Source organism: Poecile atricapillus, chromosome 9 (genome assembly GCF_030490865.1).
Source record: "Poecile atricapillus isolate bPoeAtr1 chromosome 9, bPoeAtr1.hap1, whole genome shotgun sequence".
NCBI lineage: Eukaryota > Metazoa > Chordata > Aves > Passeriformes > Paridae > Poecile > Poecile atricapillus.
In genome coordinates this window covers 9,756,064-9,770,718 of record NC_081257.1, presented here as the reverse complement: position 1 = coordinate 9,770,718, position 14,655 = coordinate 9,756,064, and the positions used below count along the sequence as shown (strand labels likewise).

The following is a 14,655-nucleotide window of genomic DNA, read 5'->3' as shown; positions in this document are numbered from 1 at the left end:
TCCAAGAGGGAGTAAACCCTACCAGGAAATGCAGAGCTGGGTGACTTGCAGTGGAAATAAATTCTTCTGAGAAGGCCTGAGGTGTTGCAGGAGACTCCTATATCTACAGGCTTTTCCTATACCTCAGGATAACTCAAAGCAGCGCAGCCCAAACTCACTGCAGCTATAGCACCTCCCTTTCTTTTTTGACTTGCCCATCTTCCTGTGAGAACCAGCACCGTTTTTCCCCTTTCTGCTTTCACAGGTTAAAACACAATAACTCACTTCCTGAAGGCTGAGTTGGGAGAGGTGGTGCTGTGATCACTGGGTGCTGGCTCTTCACCCCAGAGGGTTTGCCCTGCTGCCAACAACTGCATGTTGCTGTTCCTAGTCTTCTGTGAATACTTGGTGAGCTTCACTTTTGGAGTAAGCCTAGATTATTGAGGATTTTCTGGAGATAAAGCTGAAGTCAAAAGCTGAATATAGACACTATTTAAGGGTCAGAACATGTTAGGAACTGGCTTGTTGAATCTGTGTTTTAAATGGACGATTCACATCCATTTGCAAAAGACTGGAGCTACACAGTGAAATATCCTCTGATCCTCCAATTTTCTAGCCACTAATATAGTATTAAAGCTCTGTTGCAGCAGTTTGAAGGATGCACACCTAGATATAAACCATTCTATAGAGGAAATATAGTCATGTTTATACTTCTCCCTTGTGCTGCTGGTGACTCTCCCTCTGTTGACAAGCTCTTCATTCATTGGCATGACCACGACAAGCATGCTTTTAGCACTGTTTCCAAACTTAGCCAGTGTTTAGAACAGATTGTTAGAGAACAGCAACCTGGCAGTACTATCAAGGTGAGCTCAGGGGTTGTTCTGGGCTCTCAGCCTCCTGCTGGGTCTCTGTCACCTCAGAAATAGCCTCCCCTCTTAGATGACAGAATGCTGCAGCCAAACTGCCTCACTGCAGTGAGGGCTGCAAGAGGGAGACAAGAAGCAGCTCAGAACTGGGTACCAAGACAGGTTGTTTGTATTGATCTTGCTGGCATGAAGACTGTTTACTCCACACAAAGGCTTGCTGCAATGTGTTTCTACAAGGAAAACCCTTTCCCCTGGCTTGGCAGAACTTTTCATATCCAATTGAAAGGTTAGCTTGTTACCAGGGAGCCTGTAAGGTGTTTCTCCAGTGAATCACAAAAGGTGCAGACTGTCAGGGTGTTTCTGCAGGTGTCAGAGGGGTGCAGCTGGAAAGGTTTCCAAACGGGGCACTGGGATGTCCCAGGCTGCAGCTGTTTGGAACATTGGGGAACCGTTCCTGGGTGCAGCTGAACATGGCCCAAGCCTCTCTTTGCCCTCAGCCCTTCAGGACAGCTCTGTAGACTTGCTCAGGTAAAAACCCCGGGTTTGTTATCACTCAACAGAACCATATTGTAACATCAGCCCAAGCCTGAGGTTTCAAACCTAACCAAACCTTCCTCTGTCTCCTTCAATACCCACGTTTGACTTTTGGCCAAGACTAAAGTCTTAGTTATTATGTATTTTTGTTTTTCAGGCTTGAACTGGTTACAATTAACTCTCCTCCTCTGCATTTTCTAGCTTCTATGATTCTGTTATAACACAGCTTCGAGACTCATCTCCAGGTTCTGGAGGACTACAAGCCAAGAGTGGGCCACAAAATAAAAGCCCCAGCTGCATTGTGCCTGAATGAGGTTCTGGAGGAAAGCTGCCCCTCAGGAAGCTCCCAGGATCTTTGGCCTGTCCAGGGAACCACTGCTGGCATGGAGGAAGAGGTGTTCACCCCAGCTCCTGCACAGGACACACAGGTGTCTGCTCACAGAAAGCCTGTACTTGCCAAGGTAACACAGCTAATCCCTAACACACGTCCCTGCATATGCAGGCCCTGGAGAATGTCTGGGATGCTTCATCTCTGTCACCACCACCAGCAGCCAGGCCCTGGCTGGCCTCCACCTTTGGCATCAGGGCTGGGCTGTCCCACATTCCCCCTGTGCTGTGTAGTGCAGTCCTTTGGGCTGGTCCCCTGCTCTGGCCTCTCTCCCTGATATCCACAATGACATTTCTGCAGGTGTCAGAGGGGCCCAGCCAGAAAGCTCCCCAAACAGGGCCCCGGGATGCCCAAGGCTGCAGCCATCCCCACTCCTCCCTGGGGACCCACTCCTGCTGCAGCCAGACACGGCCCAGGCCTCTCGTTGCCCACAGCCCTTCAGGACAGCTCAGTGGACACTGCTGGGCTCTGCACTCCCACCTCTGCTGGCTCTGGGACAGAGAAGCAACAAGTTCCCTCCAGCAGTTTCTCCTCAGGCCACTCCCCCTGCCAGGGCACCGCTGCCAGCCATGATTGAGATGTCCCCTGCAATGTCCCCATGGCACAGGCACCACAGTGATATGCCAGAACATTCCATTGGAACCCATAGTTAGCCATGGCCAGTTGGCTTTTGCCCACTGACTGGGAGAATGAGGTATGCCTGTGCAGGGCGATGGCCAATTAGGGAAGCTTCAGTCCACCTGTAAGAATAGAAAAGTGAGCTGATTCCCACAGAAACACCACCCCTTTCTGCTCCAGATGCACTGGGGCAGGGGGCTGACATGGCTTCTCCTGGCCTTCCAGGACAGGGGGAAACTGTGCCCTGTGACACTGCTGTACAAGCGATGGGGGATGAGCGGGACGTCCGGCCTGGCAATGACAGACACGAGACCAAACAAGCTCTTGCTGTTTCCAATGAGAGCACAGGCAAAGACAATCGATTCTTGCCCCTCTGCTTTCCACAAAAGCTTTGGAAAATGCTGGAAAGTGACCAGTTTCGGTCCATTTGGTGGAGTGAGGGTGGGAAATGTGTGGCCATCAACAAAGATCTCTTCAAAGTGGAGGTGCTGGGCAGGGGAGCTTGTCAGCGGGTTTTTAACACACGGCACATCAAGAGTGTTATTCGCCAGCTGAACCTCTATGGATTCACCAAAGTGCAGCGGGATTTCCAAAGATCTGCCTCCCTGCCTGAATTCCTATCAGAGGAAGCAGCAGCTTCTGCTCACAGCCAGGTACAGGAGCTGCTCTGCACAGCTACTGATGCTTGTGATAATCTGAGGGGAGAGAGGGACCTTCACAGCAAATAAGACCTTGCCATAGAACAGGTGGGGATGGGAGTGAGTAGTCTGGTTTTCATTTCCTTTTCAGTCTGTGCTCAGGCAGGTTTGAGTGAGTCTTTCTGACTAGTAGAAATGTGCGTAAGATACATTTCAGTGAGACCTGCTGAGTTTGAACCCGTTTAAGGGACAGACAGACTCAGTGTAACCTGATTTCTCTGAATGTCTTTGCTCTGTGTTTTGCTATACCAAATATGAAACCTCCCTGTGACACCCAATGCCAAGCAGATGCATCCAAGTATCATGGGATTACCTGCCTGCTCACATCTGCATTGAATCTGCAGAGAAATAGTGGTATTTAGCTTTTGAAAGCAGTTGTTCTGTTTTGGCTCCCAGGAGGGCAAAACCTTAGTTGTGGTGATGGCTGAACAATGGTCACATAATGCTTTAGCCTGAGCTTTAAGTTCCATATGGCCCTCAAAGTCCTTTTCCTTAGCTGTACTCCTCTTTTGCAATTCAGACTGTCCTAGTTCTTGTAGCTTGTGTTTTTCCAGTCTTGGAATAGTAGCAACTAACTCTTTTCCTTGTTTTAGATCCTCTACTACTATAACCCCAGCTTTAACAGAGCACATCCCTGGCTGCTGGGAATGTGCAAAAGGAGAGCTGCCCTCAAACAGAGAGCCCTTTGTGCAGCAGGGTTGGATGAAAGGCCCCTCCAGAAGCCCAGATGGTCAGTGTGGAGGGACATGCAGGTGTCTGCTGAAGCCCATCCATCTCCACTGGCAGCTGCTCCCATGCTTCTAGAGCCTCTTGGAGCACAGTATGGATATAAAGTCTAATAGACACAACTAGATAGAGTTGATAATAAACTGTTTGAACAGTAAACTTCCTGGTTGTTCTGTCCTATTTGAACAGTGGAAAACTGTCTTCTTATATAACTTTGTGTCTTTAATGTCCCATTTGTACTTTAGTGGCCTCAGCAAGACAAATGTCCCAACACAAACATGACCATGTCACGGTAGCACAAAGAGGTGCGGCAAAGGCTGAGCTCCTGCTGGCACGAGACAGAAAGCAAGCCAGGAACTTCATTCTCTGTCTGAGATATTGGAAGGGCAAATGATCTGTACAAGGAAGCAATTGGTTTGGGTGGTGGGCAGTGGGCCCACCACTATCTGGTTCTGTCTGCTTCAACTGGCTTGGAAATACAAAGAACCACTATCCCCTCACACAGCTCAATTCACTGCAGGATTGTCTAGCTCTAATAATTATAGTCTGTTCAGAGGGGAAAGTGCTGCAGGGGAGATGGTCAGGTAGGTGCCATGGAGTTAATGCTGCTTGGAACAAGGGCTGCCCTGACATTCTGCAAACAGGGGCAACCTTCCCTTCTGCATGTAAAGGCAGCAAATGTAACAGATATTTGGGGTTCTGTGGTCTGCTCTGGTCACACTTACCTGGCATTCCTCTCTGCCATGTGCAGGAATGGTGTGTGGAAAGGAGAGAAGCCAGCTCTGGGTCTTTAGGAGGTGCAAAGCTCCTCAGAGCATAGAGCTTTAGAAGAAGGACTGGGCAGTTCTGTGCTTGCCTGTGCTGATCAAACTCTTCTGTCAGGAGGAGTTTCTCTGGGAAGGTTGATGTACCCCTGCCCACTCTGCTCACAGCATGGCTGAGTGTTCATCCTTTTAGTTTTTCCCATGTGACACCTTCCACTTGATACTCTTCAGCAGGGTCTGACTGATACCCTCCTCTAATCTGCAGAGTGGGGACCCAGATTTGGGAAATTATGGGACAAAGAACTTTTCCATAAGATTAGAGGCTTAAAAGTCAAGGCCAAACGTGATCCAGCCCAGTGATCAGTGTTGTTTGGAAAGCAGCCCAATGGGGAGAGGCGAATACTGGAACATGTTTCCATGGTACTGGTAATACTGACCTGCTTTGTAGGTAGGTGGTGCTGGACCATGCAGTGTTACCTGCCCTGGCCAGGCCAGCCCCAGCACCAGGGTCTGTGGGGCAGTGAACCCTGCTGGGTGTGGGTGCTGGACACATGAGTGAGGAATCCAATGTCCCAAAGGTCTCAGCTTCACTCCCGTGAACTCAGCTAGTGTTTTCCTAGCATCAGATTTTGTGCACTTTGGGCTCTGGATTGATGCAATTGTGAGTTCAGCAAAGCCTGAACTCTGCTCACCCCTGCAGACACCAGCAGAGAAAGTTCAGGAACTGAAAGCAGCCACCTGCCCTTGGTCAGCAAGATCAGCACAGCTGAGCCACCTGTGCTGGAGACATTTTAAAGCAAGGTTTGATCTACATTCCTGTAACAGATTTTAAGATTTTATAGTGGCTTAAGACACTAGAACTGATGTAAGTGGTCAGAGACGACTTCATAGATGCCGAGAAGGCTGCTGAAGGTATTCTGGCTGGATCCAGCTTGCCAGGTTTTTTCACTCCTGAATCCTTCTCTTTTAGGCTAGTTCTGGAAACTGCAGGCATATACAAACTCCCTTTACTCCCTCTCTCTTGGATGGTTAAGAACTGTGTAGCCCCACAGAGGGAGTAGCAGTGTATTCCTCTGGTGCTTCTGCATGTGTCCCCTTGTCACCCTTCCCCTTAGCCCTTCAGCTACATGGATGAGCAGTGAAAGTAGTACAAATCCACTGCAAAGACTAGGCAGCAAATAAAACAGGATACTGCAATTAACAGGGTGATTTCTGACTCTCTGCCTAGCAGATGCTTCCAATCTGAAGTAGAACTATTTTCTCTTGGCGTGAGAAACTGCAGAGCCCAGGCTTTGCAGCCTCTTTGGTTTACAACAGCAAAGACCCTCTGCATGCCGAGGGCTGAGGAGAGGAGAGGGCTCCCCCAGCCCTGTCAGCTGTTTTCTGCTGTTGCTACAATCAGCTGGTGTCACTTTCCTCCCTCTTTTCAAGGTTCTGATAACAAGCACCTGGGGCAGCCAGGTGACCTTTGGCTGAGCTTCCTCTTTAAACGCCCGTGGCTTTTGCTTCATTGCCTGGTTGTTACATAGCAGTAAAGACCTGTTCTGATAGCAGTAGAGGCTGCTCCCCTTCTCTTCTTATGCAGCATCAAAGCTCTCTGAATTTCCTTGAACAGATTTGCATTTAGGTCAGGACTTACTTGAGAGAAAGTGGGGATTTTTTCCTCCTGTCTTTTTCTTAACTCTGTGAGGAAGGGTAATAGCACAAAGGCAGGTGGGAAAAAAGAAATGTGTGCTATAAATAAACAGGTTTGGCACACAGGGAGGACAAAGTCATTAGTAAGAGAAAAAATAACTGATGTGGTAGCAAGCTACATCTTCAGCTGATGTAAAGCAGCCTCTCCCTATGGAAGCAATGGGACTGTCTCACTGTCATCAGCTGAGCTGCTTGGTGGGTCTGCTCCCTTCTGCAGTGCCTAACCTGTCTGCAGCTGGCACCTTCTACAGCAGCAGCAGAGGAGGTTGGGCAACAACTCTGTGCTATGAATCTTCATCTCCATTCTTTGGCTCCTTGTAGCTGTGTGCTTGGGCTGCCTAAGTCTCTGCTGTGCTCTCTGGATGCAAAGTGCCAATAACAAGGTGGCTGTCACATCCCAGATGGCCATTTCGACCCATGCCATAGCACTGCAGAACTGGTTGCCCAATGCCACTGCCTCATCTCCAGGATGTATTGGGATGGGACACAAACCAGCTGTGAAGGACCCATGCTGGGATTATGGGGACAGGATGACCTTGTTGTGAGAGTGCTGCTAGCAACTGGGAGACCTGGGTATAAGTGCTGGTTACATTTTAGCGTGTGTGCATTGCATTCACCAGCTCCGTGTCTCTTGGAGCTTCCTTTGTAGATGGTGAAACACTTCTTCCCACCACTGGTCTTGTTGACCAGTGCTTTTTTTGTTGTTGACCAGAACCTCAGCTTTTTCAGAAAAAGTCTCATGGTGACTTTCTGAAGCTTTGCATGCTGTCCCTTGGAATATTCTTAGAACTGTAAAGGTACGAGTAGAGACTGGTACGTTCGGCAGTAAGTGAGAACAGGACAGGTGAGAACTGGTGTTTGCAGTATAGAATTGGTAAACATTAAGTTTAGTTGCTAAACTTAGACCCATGTAGTCTAGAGAGAAATTCAGGGCTTTATGAATTGGGCTTGAAGTCAAAGGTTAACAGTAATTTCATGCAAGAACAACTCACCTAAATTCTGGGTGTGTCTGATGCTCTGCAATAGCTTTTGCAGCATGCAGAAATCACAGCCTTGGCAGGGCTGCCAGTGCAAGGCTCTGTAGATGTGACAGAGGGGGCAGATCCTGGGGCTTCTGGTCTCTTTCTGATTCACAGTGATACAAATAAGCCCAGGGAAGGACTTGCTGAGAATTACTAGATAATGCCTAGGTGGCAAGCTGGGAAGAGGCATTTGAAAGAGACAAGCTCAGCGCTTTCACCACGCAGAGTTTCGGTATTCTTCACAAAGAAGCTGCCTAGACTGGCCTGCTTCATCTCTAAGGAAGCCGTGTTACATTTCAGCCTGTTTTCCGGCTGGCCTTTCCCTCTCGCCAAGGGGGCTGGTGGCGGCCCCAGCCTGCCCCCCAGTGGCCACCTGGAGGATGGCAGGAGTCCCTGCAGCCGCGGTGGCACCGGGGGGACAGCGCATGGCCCGAGCGCCACCTCCCTGGCTGGGGGTCAGGAGGGGCTGGCTCCCAGGACCACCGCTTCGGAGGGATTGCAAAAACCCCGCCCTGCCCAAACCCGGGGCAGATAATGCCACAGGGATGTTTGAATGGCTGAACTGGGCTATTCGAGACCGTCAACTCCACCGTGGGACCCAACGTGTACTTGCTGTTCTCAAGGGCCCCTTTTATCCTCTTGACATGACTTTTCTTTAATTCTTTCTCTTGTGACATTTGCTCTGAGCTCCCACAGGTGAGAGTGTCACGCCAATGATCTGCTGTCACCTCTGGCTGTTGGTGTTAGGCAGTGGCACCCCAGGGCTGAGGTAAGAGAAGTCACTATCCATGGTCACCATAGATGCTGCTTGTACATTATCTAGAAGGCAACTTGGGGTGGTTTTTTGGGTGGTGGAATCCTGCAATTATTCAATTCAATTTCCAGCTTTTTTAAGTGGGAGTGCAATCACAACATGTTTCTGTTTTATTATTTCTCTAAAATGGGTTGTATAAGATTCTTTCAGACCTCAGGCATATTTAGCATCATGTATATCTTCTTTTTTTATTTCAGTGCAGAGAAAGAAAAGCTAATACTCAAATGCCAAAGAATTTAATGAGGATCAGGTCAGGCCATGCTAGAAACTGCTTCAGACTTCCAGATCCAAAATCCATAGCTATGTGGGTAGAAAGGCCATGTCTGAGGGAGGGATGTATCTCTTCAGATGCAGTACCTCAAAGGGCAGGGAGGAATGCAGAGCTTTTCAGGCACACAAACATCTCTGAACCAGCAGACTCTCTACTGTGGGATGGCAGTGCAGCAGGGAGAAGGATGGATGGCTTCCCTGAAAAGACCAATTCATGGGGATTGTGTTCATGGCTCTGCATTTATGAACAAAGCATGAGTGATTCAGATAAAGTAATCCAGAACATCTCTTAACCAGATGGCTTGAGTGAGGGCTTGGTCTTTGTTTCCCCAGCCTCATTGCTGGGTCATTCATGGATGGAAAGGAAACTACTGCTTTTGGGTTTCATGCCAGAAATGAAGCAAGTGAGTTCCCTGGTTCATCTCTCCCAATTGGCTTTAAATCCACTAGATAAAAAAAGAAAAGTGCAATCCTATTCAAGAAGTTTGCAAAGACAATGGGTTGACATCAAGGAATCACTGCTGCGTTGGGGCAGGAGATGTCAGGAAAAGGATTCTCCATGCTAGAGCTGCTGTTTCTGCATTACAGGGGTCCAGGGAGCCACATTTCTGCAGGTGTCAGAGGGGCCCAGCCAGAAAGGTCCCCAAACAGGGCCCCGGGATGTCCAAGGCTGCAGCCATCCCCACTCCTCCCTGGGGACCCACTCCTGCTGCAGCCAGACACGGCCCAGGCCTCTCGTTGCCCACAGCCCTTCAGGACAGCTCAGTGGACACTGCTGGGCTCTGCACTCCCACCTCTGCTGGCTCTGGGACAGAGAAGCAACAAGTTCCCTTCAGCAGTTTCTCCTCGGGCCGCTCCCCCTGCCAGGGCACCGCTGCCAGCCATGACTGAGATGTCCCCTGCAATGTCCCCATGGCACAGGCACCACAGTGATATGCCAGAACATTCCACTGGAACCTGCTGTCTGTTGGTGCTGGCTTGTCTTTGCCTGCCAGCTGGTGGGACACAGCCAAGCTGTCCAGGGCGATGGCCATGAAGCGAGAGTTCTCGTCGCTGTGCTTTCCACAAAAGCTTTGGAAAATGCTGGAAAGTGACAAGTTTCTGTCAATTTGGTGGAGTGAGGGTGGAAAATGTGTGGCTATCAACAAAGATCTCTTTGAAGTGGAGGTGCTGGGCAGGGAAAGACAGCAGGTCTTCCACACACAGAAAATTAAACGTTTCATGTGACAGCTGAATGCATATGGATTCACCAAAATGCAGAGGAATTTCCAAAGATCTGCCTCCCTGCCTGAATTCCTGGCAGAGGAAGCAGCAGCTTCTGCTCACAGCCAGGTACAGCAGCTGTTCTGCACACCTTGTGATAATCTGGGCGGGACAGGGACCTTCACAGCAAATAAGGCCTCCTCATAGAGGGACGTTTGCAGGTTGGAAAGAAGCCACTTTTTAAAAGGGGGCTTATAAAAATGAGGGAGAGGGACTTTTTGTGCAGGCAGACAGTGACAGGACATGGAACAGTGGTTGTATACTGAAAGAGGCCAGGTTTAGATTAGATGTTGCGAAGAAATCCTTCCCTGTGTGCATGGTGAGGCCCTGGCACAAGCTGCCCAGAGATCCTTTCCAACCCAAGACAGTGTGTGATTCTGTGATGGAGAGGATGGGAATGGGAGAGAGTGGTCTGGTTTTCATTTCCTTTTCAGTCTGTGCTCAGGCAGGTTTGAGTGAGTCTTTCTGACTAGTAGAAATGTGGGTAAGATACATTTCTGCTGAGCATGAACCCATTAAAGGCACAGACAGATTAAGCATAACCTGATTTCTCTGCATGTCTTTGCTCTGTGTCTTGCTGCATCAAATCTGGAACCTTCCTGTGGCACCTGCCCAATGCCAAGCAGATGTACTAAAGGACCAACAAGATCGCCTCCTCACATCTTCACTGAAGCTGCTGAGAAATCATGATATTTAGTTTTCAAAAGCAGTTTTTCTGCTTTTGAAAATTCTATACTGCTTTCCTCTCAAGAGGCAAAACCCCAGGGGTAGAGATGGCCTGAACACAACCATCACAAGCTTTAGCCTGAGCTTTAGGTTCTACACAGCCCTCAAAGCACATGATCCTCTGCTGCAATTTGGAGTAACATTGGGGTTACCTGTCTTGGGATGGTGGCAACTAACTCTTCTCATTTGCCTGTTTTAGATCCTCTACTACTATAACCCCAGCATCAACAGAGCACATCCCTGGCTGTCAGGAATGTGCAAGAGGAGCGGTGTCCTTACAGGAAGGGGCCTGGATGCATTAGGGATGGACGGAAGGCCCCTTTAGAAGCCCAGTTGGTCGACCCAAGCTTCATGGAGAGGCAGAATGTAGGCTTCACACTGTCCCGAGGCAGAGCAGAATGGAGTTGGCGGAAAGAGATTTGAGTTGATATTAAACCACTGGAAGAATAAACCTTTCTCAGTTCTGTCAGGAAAATGTATCCACAAACACTAGAGGTTTATGTCCAAAAAGGAGACAGAGGAGTCCTTTTTCTTTATTCGAATAAAGGGAGAGGCCATGGGGCATTCCCCTGGGGTCTCTCAAATTCTTGGAGGGCGCAGCCTCCTTTTTATCCTAATTCCCGGCCGCTTGTCCCTTCTCTCTTTCCCCATAGGCTGAGGTACTTGAGAGGTACAGGCTTCCCGGAACGCCTGATACCGGCGGTGATACCTTCCCCCCCCCCCCCGCATAATCCCTTCTTAACTTTTATGGAATTCATAGTGTTCTTTTAGTGCCCCTTTGATCTTCTACTGGAATCCATCCCATTGTTTCTGTCGTCTCTCACTGAAAGTACATCTTATCAACTGACTCACAGCTTGTTTGTAAAGACAAACCCATCATTCTTCTCAGTTCTGTGCTCTTTGCACAAGCCCAAGGTGAGTTCCTATTTTGAACACCCACAGACCAAGCAGCAGCAACTGATCTCACAGCAGTCGAACCACTTCTCGGAAGTGACCAGCACTGGTTTGTGGTACTCCCCTGGCTGAGATGGGGGATCGCCTCCACCAGGCTCCGGAGCCATTCGGCCCCAGAGCAGCAGCGAGGCAAAGGAGCGGGGTGGTTGGGCACTGAGCGGGCTGCCCAGGGAGCGGCACCAAGCCTGCCAGAGTAACTGATATAACAGCGCCGGAAGGGCCTTTCCGCAACGTCCCGAGCCCCGTGGCGGGGCGGGCAGGGCCCACAGGAACCCGCTCCCAAGCAGGGGCCCGCTCCCCGGCGCTGCGCGGCTCCCGCCCCGCTCCCGCCGCCGCGGCCCCTCAGGCCGGGCCCGCCCCTCGCTGGGCGGGGCCGTTGCTGCGGGGCGCGCGCGGCGCGGGAAGCGAACGGCGGCCGCGGGGCGTCATGGCCGCCCTGTGCGAGGTGAGGGGCGGAACAGCCGGTGTCAGGCCGCTGCGGCGGGACCGCCGCCTCCCGGGGGGCTGCGGGGAGGACTGCCGCTGAGCGGGGGTGGCGGGGGGCAGCCCTTGGGCCGTTGTGTCCGAGCCGGGAGGGTTGTGACTGCGCAGGGAAGACTGAAAGGGGAAGGCAAGGCTGGTGCCGGCCCGGGAGCGTCTGGTACTGCGGGGGGCTCTGAGGCCGGAGTGGCGGTGGGACGCAGTGCTGGGCTTAGGGCGGGTGCAGTGCTGCTGTGGGGTGGCATCATGCAGGACAGGGGCTCGGGGAGATTAATGCTGCTGGTAGCTCGGGGTCTGGCGTGCTGCTGCAGCTGGGCTTGGTCTGTGTTTGTGCAGAGCCGCGCCTCTAGGCTGTTGGAGGGGCTCTGGATCTGCAGAGAGCTGGTGCTGGGTGCTGAGGGGGGAAGGCTGCCCTATTCTGGGGCTCTGGTCAAGTCCTGAGTGGGAAAAGGCTGTGGTGGGGACTGCCAGGGAGGCAGTGACAGTGTGTGTGAGGGCAGGGATTGAAGGCTGATCAGCCTGTCCAGAACTCTGGGCAATTTTCAAGTGTTAACACCTCTTGTAATAGTTCTCTCGGCTCTTTGTTTTTTTGCCTGACCTCAGGCTTTTGTTGGCCTTTGCAGCAAGGTGCTGTGGGAAGGGCTGTGTGTCAGTCCGTTTTGCTGCACTTCTCATTCCTCCTGCCTGTTTCGATAGGTGTGTTAAATCTTGGGAGTTTGCCTCTTCTGTGCAAATAGTGGCCTCTTGGCTACACCTGAGCTGAGATGAGCAGCTGTCAGAGCAAAGCTGAGCTTGGCTGCCTGCTCAGGTGATCATGGACATGGCTTATCTGTTCTACAGTCAGCTTTAGAGTCTCTCTGCCAGCAGCGTGTTGTAAAAATGCATGAGGGATTTGTGCGGTCACCCTAGATCCAAGCTAGTAATAGCTTGGATAATTTGCTTCTTTTAAAATTTATGGTACGTGTGAAATTTGTGTTTTGTGTTGTGCAGTTGCCTGTACAATGGTTCTTGCCTTTACCTGTTTTTTGTGGGGTGAATATGTGGCTTGATTCACTTGTTGTAGAAATAAAATGATTTTATTGTACAAAGATGGTTCTTAAATCTGTAGTGTCTGAACATTCTTGTCTTCTAGGAAGATCCATCCCTGGCGAAGCACTTCAAAGGTCACAGAGATGCTGTCACTAGTGTGGACTTCAGTTGCACTAAGAAGCAATTGGGTAAATTGTCTGGGTGTTGATGGCCGGAGGATAAAGAAAGAGCTGCTCTGCTTAGTTAGGTGGGGGGAGCAGTGGAGGTAACTGAGCTCTGCAACAGCAAAAGGTCCTGCTGGTGCTTCCTGCTAACAGGAGATTGAACACTGCACCACTCACCTTGTGTTTTTAATATGTTGCGAAGAACTGCTGAGCTGACTTTGGCCACTGTTTTGCCACAAGGGAGAGGTGTTAGAGGGAGGTGTAGCAGGGTGCTTTTAAGTCACCAACGCACCGGTCTTCTCTGCTTAATCTGCAGTGACATTTAACCTGCTGCAGCTGATACCTGCCTCTGCCAATAAGAAAGTGATAACCTTCATTTCCTGTGTGCCTGGAAGGTTTACAACCTATGTGGCTTCTGCCTCTGCAGCTGTTGCATGGTTGGACTCTTGGAAGTAAATTCAGTCCAAAGTAATGCATGGCTGGCCTTGTTTTGTTTGAATTACTAATGAAATTGTATGCATGACAATAATGAAATACACAGCTTGCAATAGACTGGTGAGGCTTCAAGGGCAATTTGTTGAGAGTGCTGGAAGCTGTGATGGTGAACTGAGTGTGAAATGTAGTTTTAGTGTAACTGGAAGAGAACTAATGCAAGTTTGGTTTTGTTTATCCTTTTTTATTTCAGTAAGTGGCTCAATGGATTCGTGCCTGATGATCTGGAGTATGAAGCCTCAGATGAGAGCCTATCGCTTCATGGGCCACAAAGATGCAGTTTTGTGTGTCCAGTTCTCACCTTCTGGCCACCTTGTGGCTTCAGGCTCTAGAGACAAAACAGTCCGTTTGTGGATCCCTAGTATGTGAGTATCTGTTCCCTTCTGCCTCTGTGTTTAACTATGGCTTGGAATTTCTCCTTACTTCTTTGTAGCAGTTCTCTGGCTATGGGACAGGGATCTGTTTGAGGGAAAGAGGAGCCACCGTGTCTTCGTCTTCTCTTCAGTCTGTGAGTGTTGAGCTCCTGGTGGTACAGTACATGCTGGAGGCAGATTTTGGACCAAGAGTTCCATAAACCTGTTGGATCTCTAAATATTCTGTGCTTTGGATCTCTAAATATGCCTTGTATTTATTTGCAAGAAAAATGTATCTTGCATTTATTTGGAAATGACGTGTAACCAAAAATGAACGCATTTGAATTGTCTTGCCTGGCTGAGTTAATGGCAGTTTGCTCACAGCTGTACAGCATCAGGTGTGCTGAATTCAGTTGTGTTTTATCTTGTGTGATGTGGCACTGGAATAGCCAGCTGGAGCATGGGCCATTACTGGAGCAGTTGTTAGGTCGTTGCCTGCTTGGCTCTGTCTATATGAGCTGTGAAAACGCCCCTCTCCTTGCTTGCCTTGCAGCAAAGGAGCTGGCAACACTACAGAACCTCAGTGTCTTCTTTTACATTGATGTTTTCATAAGTGTTTAAATGGTTGCACAAATTAGCTGTAGCATTTTTTCCCCCTTTATAGGAAATATGGGTTGTTTCCTGTTGGATTGGCCTCCAGTATGGAACTGGAACAACTGGTTTAGCTGTGTATTCTGTCATGAGGCATGACCAAGTTTGGGGTTGATCAATGTTTTTATCCTAATGTGGTCACATGCAGTTCCCATAGAAGTGGCGGTTA

The 14,655-nt window shown here is 49.8% G+C and overlaps 1 protein-coding gene across 3 annotated transcripts in view; it reads left to right on the top strand.

The window, feature by feature from the left end:
* Positions 1–14,655, top strand: part of POC1A (POC1 centriolar protein A) — a 59,400-nt gene that overhangs the window by 3,234 nt on the left and 41,511 nt on the right. The window contains exons 2-5 of one of the 3 annotated variants that reach the window (XM_058844857.1): positions 245–387; positions 1,581–3,038; positions 12,930–13,014; positions 13,676–13,847. In XM_058844857.1, the coding sequence (XP_058700840.1) occupies positions 2,589–3,038; positions 12,930–13,014; positions 13,676–13,847 (707 nt within the window). In that variant the 5' untranslated portion in view covers positions 245–387; positions 1,581–2,588. Of the gene's footprint in view, positions 1–244; positions 388–1,580; positions 3,039–11,120; positions 11,763–12,929; positions 13,015–13,675; positions 13,848–14,655 lie in introns of those variants that run through there. The other 2 variants (XM_058844856.1, XM_058844855.1) reach the window with 2 other exon arrangements.